Source organism: Tursiops truncatus, chromosome X (assembly GCF_011762595.2).
Source record: "Tursiops truncatus isolate mTurTru1 chromosome X, mTurTru1.mat.Y, whole genome shotgun sequence".
Taxonomy (NCBI): Eukaryota; Metazoa; Chordata; class Mammalia; order Artiodactyla; family Delphinidae; genus Tursiops; species Tursiops truncatus.
Window position 1 is genome coordinate 41100636 of NC_047055.1, and position 15188 is coordinate 41115823.

Below are 15188 nucleotides of genomic sequence, written 5' to 3' on the forward strand. Positions count from 1 at the left end.
ACCAGACAGCCCTCCAAATGAACCTTGGTTATTTCTAAAAGCCAAAATTGCCCTAAAAGAACAGAGTCTTAGCCATTAGGGGAAAGAAAACTCGTTTGAGAACTTGATGAAAGATATACAGCCCTCCCCAGAAAAGTACATCAGCATGCAAAACATTTTTGCTGACAATTTTAATCCCTAGACTCTAACTCAGAAACTCCCAGTCTGGGGAAATAAAGATGTACCACTACTAAGAAAATCCAAATGTTCTGAAAAGACTCAGAAGGAATCCTTTGGAGGCACCTTCTCTGAAGGAAACAAACGCACAATACGAAAAGCATTGGGCTTGGGGTGTGAACAAGGCACCTCAGGATTTGGATGATTTGGCTGTGTCATTAACCAGTTTGGAGCAAAGAAGTCACTTTCCTCTGAGTGTCAATTTCCTCATTTGCAAAGTGGAAGAGGAAAAGGGATTGAACTACATCAGTGGTTCTCCATGTGTTCATTGGACCAGCATGAGCATCACCTAGGAACTCATTAAAAATGCCTACTGAATCAAAACTCCGGGAGTGGGGCCTGGCCATCTGTGTTTTAACAAGCCCTCCACGGGATTCTGATGTACACTCAAGTTTGAGAACCACCAAGCTAAATGATCTCTAAAGTCTTTTCAAGCTCTCAAATTCTACAATTTATTTGGAAAGTATAAACTTCAGTAAGTTAAAATAGAAAACCAGAACCAATAGTCCCGGTCACATCTGTTGAAAAAGATTTTCTAAAATTAATTTCTAAGGGATAAAAGCATAAGAATCTCTATTTTTACCTTATGTCCCCTATAGTACCCATGCATAACTCTTTACAAATACTAGACATTCATATCTTTACCATGTGGTCCAATTTGGCTGAAAAAGAAAATTTTTTAACCCAGAGGTAGGTGAGACAGAAAATACCTGGTTCAGCTTATCTTGAACAGTTATTTCCCTCCCTATTGCCTGCTATCCAAATTATTCCATGGCTTTATTAACAAAGAAGTATGGAAAAAAACTGGACTTTGTTTTTATCTAAAAGCAACACGTATCTCGTTTTCACTGAAAATGTGCTCAAGACACACCATCAGGACTTATCAAGCAATAATAAAAATTATTATTCAACCTTAGTGCTAACAAAAGCAGAATGATTTTGAAATTAAGACTAATGGTTATGGTTTTGATTTCAAACAAGTAAACCAGATATTTGATATTAATTATTTTTAATGAGATATGATGATATATGAAGTATACTACCTGTGAGCTTTAGTATCATCAGTGTTAAGGTGAGTGGGTAGAGAGGAAAAAGAAAACTAGATTGGCCATGAGAGAAGAGCTGAAATATGGGTATGTGGGGATTCATTTTACTGTCCTACTTCAAAATTTCTATAAGACAAAGCAGAAAATGTACCAATTCAATTATCTGCTGTTCTTAAGGAAAAAAAAAGCATATAATGGTATCCTGGCAACCAAATGAATAAACTGGAATGTTAAAAATATTAATGTTATTCACCCATTACAAAGGGAAGTAACATTTTACCTAAATCTAGTATCTATCAAGCTATTACTAACAAACACAGATAATGTAATATAAACATCCCACTTACCAAGAGATTCAAACTGATAGTGAGGGAGAAGGTAGAGATTGTCAGACCTAAGTAACAGTGATTCTATTAAGGTTCTCACATCACAAGAATGAAGAAGCACTCTGAGGGATGATTCTGAAATTTATACTTCTACGTATCTGTAAGCACAGTTTTTAAAAAATGGATTCTTTAAAATTTATGTCCCAGTATTGTCACTTAAAATTGATTTTGCATCAGAGAAGGATAAACTCATAGAAAGCTCCATGGTATCACTCTTTGCAACAATCAAAACAGAAACTGGCACCCAATTTCCACATTATTCAAACATTAAATTGTATTCATAGTCAAATGAAATAGTCAATATTTGAGAAATTTCTCCATTAAACCACCAAGTTCCCAACATAGATAGTGGCTTTAATGAAGTAGAAAATGAAATACAGCTCACTCTTCCTCTCACACCAATCACTAATAAATGATTAGTGGGCAGCAGTTCTGAGTCACTGATTACTGTTTATTGGTAAAATGATGATAGTGGTCGCTGCATAAAACATCAAATATCTAGATCAGTACTATCCAACAGAACTTTCTGTGATGATGGAAATGTTCTGTATTTTATTCCAATATAGTAGCCTCTCACCGTCTGTGGCTACTGCGCACTTGAAGTGGTGCTAATGGGACGAAGGAACTAAATTTTAACTTTAATTTTAATTCATTTAAATAGCTACACGTGGCTGGGGCTACCATAATGAACAGCATATACAGCTCTAGACTACCTAAGAAACACACAGACACAGACACTTCACTTAATATCTAACTCATTTATTAAAAATTGAAGATTACAGAAAAGCATGAATAATATTGGCTTTATTAAAGAAGCTCAATTAACTTACCTTTGACTAACAAATCAAAGCATTTAATATCACAAAAGAAATTTTGAGCATGAGGTCGATTCCAACCTCTGAAATTAAAAACAAAAGCAAAGCAGTTAAGACATTTTCCGAAGGAGAGAGCAACCACAGACCCCCCTCTAGTGGCAGGAGATAAAGTTGCTGCTGAAAAGCTGAACTGCTTCTGTACCTATACATAAAACTGCTCACAGACATTTATATAATTATAACTTAAAAAGACTCTAGAACAATACATAAGGAAAATAGATCTGGTTTTTTGTAAACACTGTTAGACCTAATTTTCACTTACTATGAAGGCTAATCTCTCTAGAAATCTGATCTTTCCAGGAAAAAAAAATGATTTGCCAATGACATTTGAGAAATTGGAGCTTTCACAAAACACAAGTTTATGGAGCCTTAACCAAACCATGAGCAAAAGAAAAGAGAGGAATTCTTCTCTGTTGATAAATGTTCTGGGATGAGACATGAAAAGGAGTAGAATCAGAAGTATAAAGTAGTAAGCAGCAGTGGGTTTGTAAGAATTCATGGTACATCAAAAGAGACAGTTTAAAATATTACAAGAGTTCTTAATAACCAAAACACTTTTCATTCTGATAATCAGTTTCAAAAGACAGCTCTGCCACATTGCCATTTTAATTACAACCATATATACTCATTTAGATTTAACTACTGAACAACTACTTTCAAGTACAAGAAGAAACTCAAAATAGAAATGACTTGTATTACAGCTATTGCTTTTCCCTCACAGCTTCAGGAAAAACAGCTTTTATATACATTGTAGTAAGTACAGAATGTACAGAAGACAGTTATATATACAAAAGTGCATTAATATAGTAATACATTTAGCAGAAATACAGGAAAAAAATCCTGGTTAACAACCTGATACATTACAGTATTTAAGACTACTTGAAGATTCTCCAAACCAGTCAACTTCCTACTTGCTTTGGTTATGATATTGATGCTACATAACTAACCTTTGAAACTGAAACAAAAAATTGAAAATTTTAACCGTCTGTGAAATGTTTTACATATACTTGTGTTTATCCTTAATAGCTTTTGAAAACAGTTCTATAAAACTCCCAACACAAAGATTTAGAATGGATAATACCTATATCTAAATTAGAGTACTCAAAGGAGAAATGAAATTGATCCACTATAGGAACAGACATGGTCTGCTCCATTCCTAAAAGCCTCAGCTTGATAACCTAACCCCAAAGTCTCAACTTAAATCCAATTGGTCAGCTACTATTAAAGAGCAAGCAGCTCCACAAAACAAGCCATGGCTTCAGGCCACTGTTCCTTAGAACAATTCAGAATAAGTGTTAACTTGTCATTTATACATATTAATTCTACATCTACCTTTATATAATCAAAATGCATATGTATAATTAGAACAACTCTCCTCTTTTCTACCCCCATCCCTCACCACAAAAAAATAACACATATTTCCACAGGTTCCATTGACCACAAAGATGTAACAAAGAAATTTAACAATAAAAAGTATTACATATTGAAATCAGAGAAGACCAAATCAGTTCCTCCAAGTTCAGTATGAATATCTAATTAAAAATTAATTTACCATTATGTGATCTAGGTTACAACATTAATAACCTTAATTTAAAATATAATTGTGAAGGGGGGCTGAAAACAAATAATTTTAATATTAGAAAAAATATGAAAATAAAATTTTAGTGAGTCAACTCAGCTATACCATGCAACCTCCTTACTCTTTTTTATCCTTAAAAAAAATTTTATCAAAGTATAGTTGACTTCTTACTCTTAATAGCCAGTTAACCTAGAGGAATTTTCATAGTTCCTTCTAAGCCTTTTGGAATAAGTAAATAAGTTATTTTCCAAAGAAATAAGAATTAAGCATTTCTAAGGAGCTACGTTCCAGATACTGACAGGGATGCCTAGGTCTAAATATCTCTCAGATACTTCCTGCTACTTAGCATAATTTCATTGTAAAGATAAAACTTATCTTACTTTGTCAGACTTAAAATGAATCCAAAATTACCACAGTACATGTGTATACAAATACTTATTTTCTACCTAATAGTCCTTTTAAGGATTAAATTTACCTCTAAGTTTAGACATGTTGAATGTCAGTGTAATCAACATCACTACTATTATTTGAATGTAACTGGAAATTTTCCTATCAACCATCTCATACTATATACTGACTTTAAGTAACCCCCTCCCAATTTGAAGCAAACGTTTTTTCTTCTAGATAGAAGTGCTAAAAGGTAATTTGTTAAAGGGAAAAGGAATGTTCGGCTATTACATGAATGAATACAAAGAATCCCTAAAGTTAACAAGAGAATCAACTTGCCATATAATCTCTGTTCTTGAAAGTATTTTTGCCTTGAAAATTATCTTTCCAGAGTTATCTGGTTTTAAAAAGTATTCTCGGGAATCCCCTGGCAGTCCGGTGGTTAGGACTCTGTGCTTTCACTGCCGAGGGCCCAGGTTCAATCCCTGGTCGGGAAACTAAGATCCCGCAAGCCACACAGCGTAGCCAAAAAAAAAAAAAAAAAAAAGTATTCTGGTTTATGACTTTTTTCAGGGGAAAAGATAAAAGAATACATTAAGCTATACTTTAGTTGACTTCAATGTTCTTCCATGATCTAGCTGGGCCAAAAATCAAGTTATGCAAATGAAACTTGAGATCTGAAGGTTTTTGTTTTGTTATACACTCTTATCATTGATTACGTAGCTCGACTTAATGCCTTTGCTTACTGATATCCAACAGCATGGGCATTTTATAAAACGAATTAAAACATTTAGATTACTTTTGAGTTTGGAAAAGCCTGATATTGACGAAAAGTACAGAGTTCACCTTTAAGGCACATGAGGCTATATAGAGTAAGCCACAAACAAAAAATTTTGCTAGAGAATCCTGGGAACAAGACTTCTATATTTGTCATGTACTAACATTTTTGGCTTAAATATGAAGACATTTGATCAATTTCACAATTTTTAAAGCTCATCAGAATCTGGATACCTTTATAACAATAGTTTCTTAAAATTTTTCCTTCATGAGGGGTTTTAGCACTTTTAAGAGCTAAATAAAATGAAATGTCCACCCAATTCATGGAGTCATCAAATTACAAGTCAGTTTCTGGGATTAATTCAGCAATATCTAGTTAACCCAAAGGACTGACGAAATGGACAAAACTGCCAACACACCTAACTAAAAATGAGACAAGTCTCAAGAAAAAAAAGTTATTTTACTCTAAGTTCTTCTTGGGATAGAATGAATTAGCCCTTTATACTCCACTACACATTATACTACATTGTCTTACTTTAACTCCGTTGCAAAACTGTGGAAAAAGACATGCCATTTTGTTTAAATTCAAGGTTCACACTTTTAAAAGCTGTGGTAGGGACTGACAGGCTTCTATGAAATCTTTTTCTTTTCCAGTTTTGTTGAGATATAACTGACATACATACAAGATCTCTAATAAAATGTTTCTGGATAAATCTGATGTGACTTTATCATGCCCTTAGTTAACAAGGCTAATTTTTTATCATGCCCTCAGTTAAGAAGGCTTATTTTTAAAAGGAAAGACTTATTTGCTCCAACATCAACTCTCTACAGATGAGAACTGACACTGGAGCAAATAAATCTCACATTTTTATTAATTGGTTAGTTGGGGTTTATATTTAAAAAGAAATAAATATTGAGTTGGATTTGTTTTAAATTGAACTCAGAAAGAGACCAGACTCAATTTATTACTTATTCCAAGAAAGAAATAATTCAAACTTGAATTACCTACAAGAGGCAATAAAACCGAAAAAAAAGGAAAGCACATTAACAAAGACGAGAATTTTTTGTCTTTTTCTGCTGTTTATTTGAGGGGGGGTTAGGTAGAGAAAAACTTTGTAATCTCCCTCTTCGATCATAAGCAAATCCAAGTTGCTTAATTTCTTTTCTTTTCATTCTTTCAATCTCTTCCAAGCCAACTTAACGAGCTATCTCTAATTTATGGTACCGTAAAAACAGCGCATCCAGTTTACACAAAATTTCATGGCGCACTTTACTATAAACACTCAAACCTTTATAAACTTTAAAAATTGGCTCTGTGGTGCTTTGGTAAACTTGTTTAATAGTGACTTAAGTTAAATCTAGGGTAATAAGACTATGTGACTGTTGGGAGAGTAGAGGAATTGGTCTTATTAGGATTTTCTTTTACTGGTCACTGTCAAGTAAACTGTTTCTAAGTATTTAATAGATAAATGCTGCTCTATGATTTCCAAAAGTAGCCTGTTTTCCTTGAAGAGTAGGTAAAGAAAACAGGCAATCCTTCCCTGGAATTTTGCTTTTGCTAAGAGCAGGTAGAGAATTCATCTGTATTTGCTCTTCTCTCCATTTACTCTTCATATATTTGGAAGGGAAAACAACGAGGTGGACCCTTTCTGTCTTCCTCAGAATATTCTGGGATCTATCCCCAAGCTCTCTTTGGGCCCTCTAAGCTAGTTAGAAGCACAAAGAGGGGGTAGGAGGAAAGTCAGAAGGACTACTCCAACTGATAACTGTATATACTTTTATTTTAGTAAAAATTTAAAGTATGAATTTAGTAGTCTTCGAAATGTTACAACCATACCACAGTCCTCAGCAAAGCTGCAATATATCAATTTTTTTCCTCAGTTTCAATTCTTTAACCTTTGAGGAACCAAAATAAAATCAAAATTTCAAAACACATGACTGTAAGAAAAGGTTAAGCCTTTCTATCAACTGAGAATTAAGAATCTAAGTTGTTAATCTTTTTAACAGGTTACTTGATATGATACAATGTAAAAAAAAAAAAGTAGGAATCTATCAACCGCTGACTCTAGAGTTTAAAAAAGTATTGATTAGGGATTCCCTGGTGGCGCAGTGGTTGAGAGTCCGCCTGCCGATGCAGGGGACACGGGTTCGTGCCCCGGTCTGGGAGGATCCCGCATGCCGCGGAGCGGCTGGGCCCGTGGCCCATGGCCGCTGAGCCTGCGCATCCGGAGCCTGTGGTCCGCGACGGGAGAGGCCACAACAGTGAGAGGCCCGTGTACCGCAAAAAAAAAAAAAGTATTGATTACAACTCCTCCTACAAAATTATGATTACCTCCCAAGTTTCCACAACAAAAAGAAAATTATGAAAGTCAGAAAGCAGCTTGATTGTCAGTAGTATCAGTTTCCTTTTTTTTTAACCCATGTGAATGTTTAAAGATGTGTGGAAAAATAAAAGGAATCACACTACTTCTAATGTTCATAACAAACTCTCCATGAAAACATTTAAAGGGACTCCATGATTTCACATTTAAAATTAGAGTTCTATTAGTAGCCAAGAAGCTAAGTTTTTTTTATATCTCACTGCTCAGTGTATTTCTAGCGATTTATAGAGTTTAGCAGAACTGTAAGGGTTTTCTTTAGTTAATTTTGAACATTAACCTGTTCACATGCCAGAAGCTGTTACACCAAATATTTAAAAATTAGAGCTGTGCTGAAAATAAAAAGACCTACAAAAGAACTTGATAGAGATATTTTCTGCCTTTAAGGCAGTTTCACAGCCTAAAATTTCAAAAAGCAGTGGAAAAGTAGAATTGGTTGTTTTGCTTAATTGATTTCTCCTTTTGAATATTAATCAACATAGCATCATGTCTAAAATTCACCACTAGTAACATTATTTTCTCAGTAGTCATCACTTGCAGAAAGGATTCTGAATTTACATAAAGTGAAAAACAAAAACAAACCTAACGAAAGGTATCAGGGCCTGTTTTTACACCTTTGAGTTAATAATTAATGAAAACAGATAGAACTAAACCTAATGAAGGCACTATTGTAAACAGCAATCCACACCCTACCCCAACCTGGAAAAAAGATGTCCACTAGGAAATGAGAATTATGCTATGGCCCTTTAGAAAAACTAAACTAAGAAATCATAACATTAAGAAGGAAACTGAATTATGATCTCTACATATGTATACTGACATAATAAACTATTTGTCAGCAGTACCTTAAAGTCTTCTAAACTGTAAAAGTACTAGTCTTTGAAAAAGCCCACTTAACCACCCTGAAGTTTAAATAGTTAAAACATTTACTAAATCAGTGGTTCTTAAAACTAGAGGGTGTGGCAGAATAACCTGGTGCCTGTTAAAACACAATGCTAGGCCCCTCCCACAGAATTTCTGATTCACTAAGTCTGGGGTGGGGCCCAAGAGTATGCATTTCTAATAACTTCTCAGCTGATGCTGAAGCTGCTGGTCTGAGGACCACCTGCTGAGAAGCACAGACCTAAATTATGAATAGTACATCAGCACAGCCCTAACCAACAAAAGTTTGGTCAAGATGCATGTAAACAAATAAAGATAGAATAATGCTTAGAAAGAATGCTGATAAATTCACCCTTATTACATCAAAACATCTACATCTGCTTCGTGGTCTTCCTCAGTCACTTTCAAGGACAGCACTTCTTCATTAAGGAATAGCCCACTGAGCCTCTCCTTCCGAGCCTGCCTCTGCTCTTTCAGCTGCCTCTTGCGTAAGGCCTTCTGCTGTAACTTCCGCTGCTTGGATCGCTTCTGTCAAAATAAAAATTTCTAAATCAGTAAGGTTCAGTTCTGGCCTATCTACCCCAGAGTATTTTATGGATCAAATTCTATATTTTCTGATTAGAGATGTTCAAATTCCTCTGCAGTACAATCCTGGTTCCAGTAAGTGAGCCATTAGCTTAGACATGAAAACGATTCTTCAAGATTCTATTTCAATGGTATTTGACTAGTGAATCTTCTTATAAGGAAGGGTTGAAACTTATCATTTGACTAGTTATGGACAACCAGTCATTTCTAAGACTTTTTTATATCAAATTAAGGCACACTGGTGTCAGTGCAGAGGAAACATGTAGTGAACAATACTGAATACAAATATAGAGAACATTGTCAAAATCTCTAATGCTTATGCTTTTAAGGTGCCTTTCATCCAAAAGTACTAGCAATTTTACAATGGCTGGGAAAGAACCATGTCTTTTTCGTATTAAGCAAATACCAGCTTAAAAGTCCATTAGAAACCCAGTGGGTACTCTATTCCTTGTCACTGGCAAACTGATGCCAAAAAGGAATGACCACATATCCAAAGAAAACACGTGGCAACCAACAAAGCTGGCTATGTTTCTGCTACTTTGGTAAGAATCAGGGAAGAAATCACTGTGTATCCTTGTCACCACTGGGTTCCCAGAGTTATAGAGAAACCCTTATCATCCATAAGTTGGCTCCACACTGTCGCCACTGCAAGGAACCGAACTCCCCTGCTAAGCATCACAGAACCATTCTGTACACATTTAAACTTCTTATTTATGTGCCCAATAATATTATACAGAATTTTTTCAACTGTCAGAAGAGTAGACAGAAATTAGAGAAAGCATGATTACATTTTAAAAAGAGCTAAGAAGAAACATTCAAGATTAAAACATTAAGAAAACATTTAACACACACAAAAAACATACAGAACATTTTTAGGAGCTAATAGACAGCAACATCAGCAACATAGTAAGATCCGCTTAGTAGTAAGCTGCAGTCAGTATTGCAATCTTGAGACTCACTCATTATTTCCATCAATTTATCTTACTTAAAACAGACATAAAAATCAGATAAAATTGAAGGTAATATGGCTGTGGGTTAAAACAGCATTTCAAAGCACTCAGCCTAGAGGGCTTTGATCAATAGGAGAGAATCCTGCTTGTTCAATTAAAACCAAAACCCACAGGCATCTATACAGCAGGATAATTATAACTCTTCAAGAAATTTATATGAAGGAATACTAATGTTAATATTGAAAGGTAAAGTTTTGTATTGATTAGACGTTTTACTTTTGAATCCCGAATCCGCTCTGCTGCACTTGCAGACAAGTTGCTGTCACTGTGTGCTCGACTCATGTTGGCACTGGAGTTTGAAGCAGAGTTTCCAACACTGGACCCACTGCTGCTTGCAGAACTGACCATGCTGGCACTGCTGCTGCTGGCACTGGCACTGGCACCGCTCACTCCACTGGTGCTTGCGCAACTAAAGTTGCTTCTCTTCCAGGCCTCTCTTGCAGGCCGTAGGCGAGGGCTATGCTCCTTGATATAGTTTCTGACCTTGGAACAGACAGACAAAAATTGGTTACTGCTGTTCCTCGACATTCTGCCTTCAGAATAATGGAGAAAAGAAGAATATTGTACTTAAAATTGTCAAATGTGCTACAGATGCACACAGGTAGAATATAAAGACAAAAGAAATCTCTAAATGTAGAAACAAGTACCAGAAAAATTGACAATGTTTAAAATTCTAGAATAGATATTATGGAGTTAGATTTTTAAAAGCATATAAAATATAATCAGTAAATGGAAGGCTACTAGCCTATAGAATTTAGGATTATAAGAAAATAACACTCAGAAATAGAAACTAACAATAAAATAAAATGCATAAGAGTAGGCATTTTTTAAAGGTTGCACCTTAAGATGATTTAAGTAAGCTGCTGATTATATCTAAGATTAGAGTGTTTCCTAGATCTTAGCTAGGGGCCCACAGTACCTGTCTTCAAATGCAAGGCATCAATTTACCATACTAATGAAAAATGGGCTGGAATGTAGAAAATTATAGTATGTCTGTTGAGAGAAATACTGAGAGAAATTTTTCATAAATCATGATAAATGCAAAAAAATAAAAAGTAGAACATAAGTACTCATTCAGCTATGTATCAGAGAAAGAGAAGTAAAGCCTATATTTAGAAGTTACCAGAAATGTGTACCTCAGAATAGGAGAAGGAAAATTCATTGTTTTACCCTAGCCAGGCTCAATTACTGCATAAGACTATTCAAATCCCCCAGCTCAGGTGTTCACTCAAGTACAGCTCTCAATAATCAATATTTTGATTCTGTCAATTGGTCTTCTGTAAACTGAGTTAGAATAAATCTATAATTTAGCCTAACCACCCCTAAAATTGTGAAATTAGGTTTCAAAACCTGCATAACTAAAAAGCAGGTTCTAGATCCACATGGTCCCAGAAAGGTACAGCCAGGTAAGATGTACATGAAACCTCTTAAAACCACATGTTCTAATATCACATTTCATAGCAGTGATTTTGACCTTAATTATTTATGTATTTACATATGACTATTCAAGTATACATGTTATAAAACAATGGTATTTTCAATAGCTGTACAATCTGTATTTTCTTTACATACCTGCTTCAGTTTTTCATCTGTGAGACAGTTAAGTTCAATAATAAACTCACTGTCTGTAGGGGATATTTGAGCAGAAGGATCAATTATTTTAATAATATCAAGTTGCTCCCGAAGACCCATCTCAGTACTGACTTTACGACTCAGATACTCAATATATTCCACCTAAATGATGAAAAATTACAATAAACAAGATCAATGCCAAAACCTCTGATCTTTAGTGTGTAATTTTTAATGTTTTAAATATCAGAAGCACTTAATATTATATTTGTTCCCCGCAAAGCAATTAGTTAGAACTCAAATTCATATTTACTAAGCAATCCACATTTATCCAGTAGCTTTAAATAGGCAATAAATCAAGCTTCACATATATGTGTTTTTTGTTTGTTTGTTTGTTTTTTGGCCATACCAGGCAGCATGTGGGATCTTAGTTCCCCGACCAGGGATCAAAACCCACATACCCTGCATTGGAAGCACGGAATCTTAACCACTGGACCACCAGGGAAGTCCCCCACATATATGCTTTTAATTAAGAATGTTGAGACCGCTACCTGTTCATCATTTGTCATTGCACTCCAAGGAAGTTCATCTAAATTCAGGTGCTTGTTTTTCTTTTTAGGAAGCAGGCAAGGTGAACTTGGAATACTGGGTATGACATCAGAAAGTACATCACTCCCACTGGCAATGTCACTGCCTGGTAACTTTATAAAAATAAGGAGAAGGGGGCAGCGAAAGAAAAATTTAAAAAAATGTAAATGCCACATGTTTTGTATTGATTAAAAATGACTTTAATAAAAGACTAATGACAAATACAGAATCAGAAGACATTAACTCTGATCCACTCCTATTTTAGACAAAGCAGCAACATCAACATACTCTTTGTATATACAGTCACTTATTCAATGAGAGATATTTTCCAAAAGCTTAAAGTCACAATCAAGGCTTGTTAAAATGCTAACTTGAGAGTCAATCATCATTAAGGTTTTAAATTCATAATGTGAATGTAGGCTAGGACCCACACAGCATAATGAATAAGGAGCAGTAGACTCCATCTCAAGAGACCTGAGTGATCTGCCACCACCTGGCTCTTTGCCAGACACTGTGCTAGACATACTGCCAATATAAAGACAAATCATGGCCCTTGTCCTCATATCTGTATTCATAACCTCGAGACAATTAAACTAATTTAAAATATGTTGTTAATATAAAGAAAAATACTTTAAAGACCAGAAGTATTATAAAAGAAAAAATTGGAAAAAAATGGCAAGAGACAACGTGTAGACAAAGGAGAAAGCAAGAAGCCTAACACACAGAAAATCAAATCAGCAAAAATATGTGCTATAATTTTATACTGCCTATTAAAAATCAGTTAGAATGGATTTAATCTTTTAACAGCTTTGTTGAGCTATAACTGATATACAAAGAACTGTACATATTTCATATATACAATTTGATGACTTTGGACATATGCATACACCCATGAAAGCATCATCACAATCAAGGTAATAAACATATCCATCACCTCCAAAAGTCAGAATGGATTTAATTTTAAATAAATGTGTTTAAGTCATTTTTCAGAAAGATAAAATATTTTCTTCTACAATGAGTACATAACAATCTTCAAAAATGATGTTTTCGGGCTTCCCCGGTGGCGCAGTGGTTGAGAATCTGCCTGCCGATGCAGGGGACACGGGTTCGTGCCCCAGTCCGGGAAGATCCCACATGCCGCGGAGCCGCTAGGCCCGTGAGCCGTGGCTGCTGAGCCTGCGTGTCCGGAGCCTGTGCTCCGCAATGGGAGAGGCCACAACAGTGAGAGGCCCACGTACCACAAAAAAATTAAAATTAAAAAAAAATAATGTTTTCATTTTTACAATGTACAAAACAGCACCTTTTTGTTGTTTTGGTTCTACAGACTTTGCAATTATATCTGAACTCTAGGTGATTACTAGGCTTTTGAAGTTACCAAAAAGAAAAGCCACTTTATCCATGCAGATTACTGCAATCACATGTGTTTGGCCTCCTATTGTACCCACAGCACTGTAACAGGTACAGGGAATCCAAAGGAGCCTAAGTCATGGTCCTTACATAAGAACTTTATATTCTAATTGGAAAGATAATACAATAGCACAAACATATAATTTTTGTGCTATAATATAAATATAGCAAATAACAAACGCATGTCTGAGATGACAAGTCATCAATGGAAATACCTAGCGTGAGTTGAAGCTACAAGATTAAAGCTTAGAGAACTACAAGGGGGCAGGCACTGGGGAGTCAATTGCATAGAAGAGATGAGTGAAGCCACAAAAAGGGGGTTGATCACTACGCAAGGTGACCATGATGTTTAGAATGAAGTTATCCAAGTTAGCTATTACTCTTAAAAACCACATTTTCACTTTGACTGTCATTGATGAATCTAAGCATATAAGTGACATCCAACAATCTGTATGACTTCCTTTAAAATCTCACTAACTAACACTTCTTGTTCACCCTTAGCTCAAATGTTATCTAGTCAGTGTAATGAAAGAATGATTGCTGAATGCACACATGAAGGCCATCTCTTTTTCAGCCTTTAACGTCAGTAAAACATTTTGCTATTTTCCCTTTGAAAAACTTCAAATCACAACATTACTATGTTAAAGATCTCCCTGGGGTTCCTAAAACAAAATGAGATGCTCCTTGTCAGATGAAAGGCCTCCCCTACTTCAAGCTCCTTTGATAAATTAGGTAGAGAAAGGAACTCTCAAAGTATCTATACTCTCAAAACTTAAGAAAAGAATTCACCTGTAGCCTATATCTGCTAAGTGCCAGACTGTATGTTAAGCATTTTAATTTGTGCCTATTTTTTTTTTTTTTTTTTTTTTGCGGTACACGGGCCTCTCACTGTTGCAGCCTCTTCCGTTGCGGAGCACAGGCTCTGGACGCGCAGGCTCAGCGGCCATGGCTCACGGGCCCAGCCGCTCCACGGCATGTGGGATCCTCCCGGACCGGGGCACGAACCCGTGTCCCCTGCATCAGCAGGCGGACTCTCAACCACTGCGCCACCAGGGAAGCCCCCTAATTTGTGCCTTTAATTATGTTTACATGTTTGTTGGGGGGGTGGGTGGAAAAAGATAGGCAATTAATGGTTCTTTGGCCATTTTTTTCTGGGGAGAGGTTAAAAGACCCCAAACAGAGTTCAAATCAAATCCCAGCCCCACTGCTCACTAGTCATGTGATCTTGTGTAGGTTAGTTCCCTTCTTTGAGCTTCAGGGTCTTCAGTAAGTTATGGTTACTGTCATCCATCTCAAAGGACTGTTGAGAGATTTACAAAAGGTAACATGTCTGGCACATGGGTGATACTCAATAAATCGCAGTATGTCCCTTTTTCTATACCTTGCCATGGTTTTAAACCCTTTTTAAAAAGGAGCATAAACCCTCAGAGAATATCTCATGTTGCTAAAGTGGCTGGGTTAAATTTCACAAGGTAGTCTCTTGGAATGACAGCATGGGGAAAA

General features: G+C 35.8%; 1 protein-coding gene across 1 annotated transcript in view; it reads right to left on the bottom strand.

Annotated features, from left to right (window-relative positions):
- Positions 1 to 2386: 2386 nt before the first annotated feature.
- Positions 2387 to 15188, bottom strand: part of FAM199X (family with sequence similarity 199, X-linked) — a 28097-nt gene continuing 15295 nt past the window's right edge. The window contains exons 3-6 of the mRNA XM_004331042.4: positions 12242 to 12391; positions 11694 to 11855; positions 10338 to 10604; positions 2387 to 9054 (exon numbers count right to left, since the gene is read on the bottom strand). Of these exons, the coding sequence (XP_004331090.1) occupies positions 8884 to 9054; positions 10338 to 10604; positions 11694 to 11855; positions 12242 to 12391 (750 nt within the window). The 3' untranslated portion in view covers positions 2387 to 8883. The remainder of the gene's footprint in view (positions 9055 to 10337; positions 10605 to 11693; positions 11856 to 12241; positions 12392 to 15188) is intronic.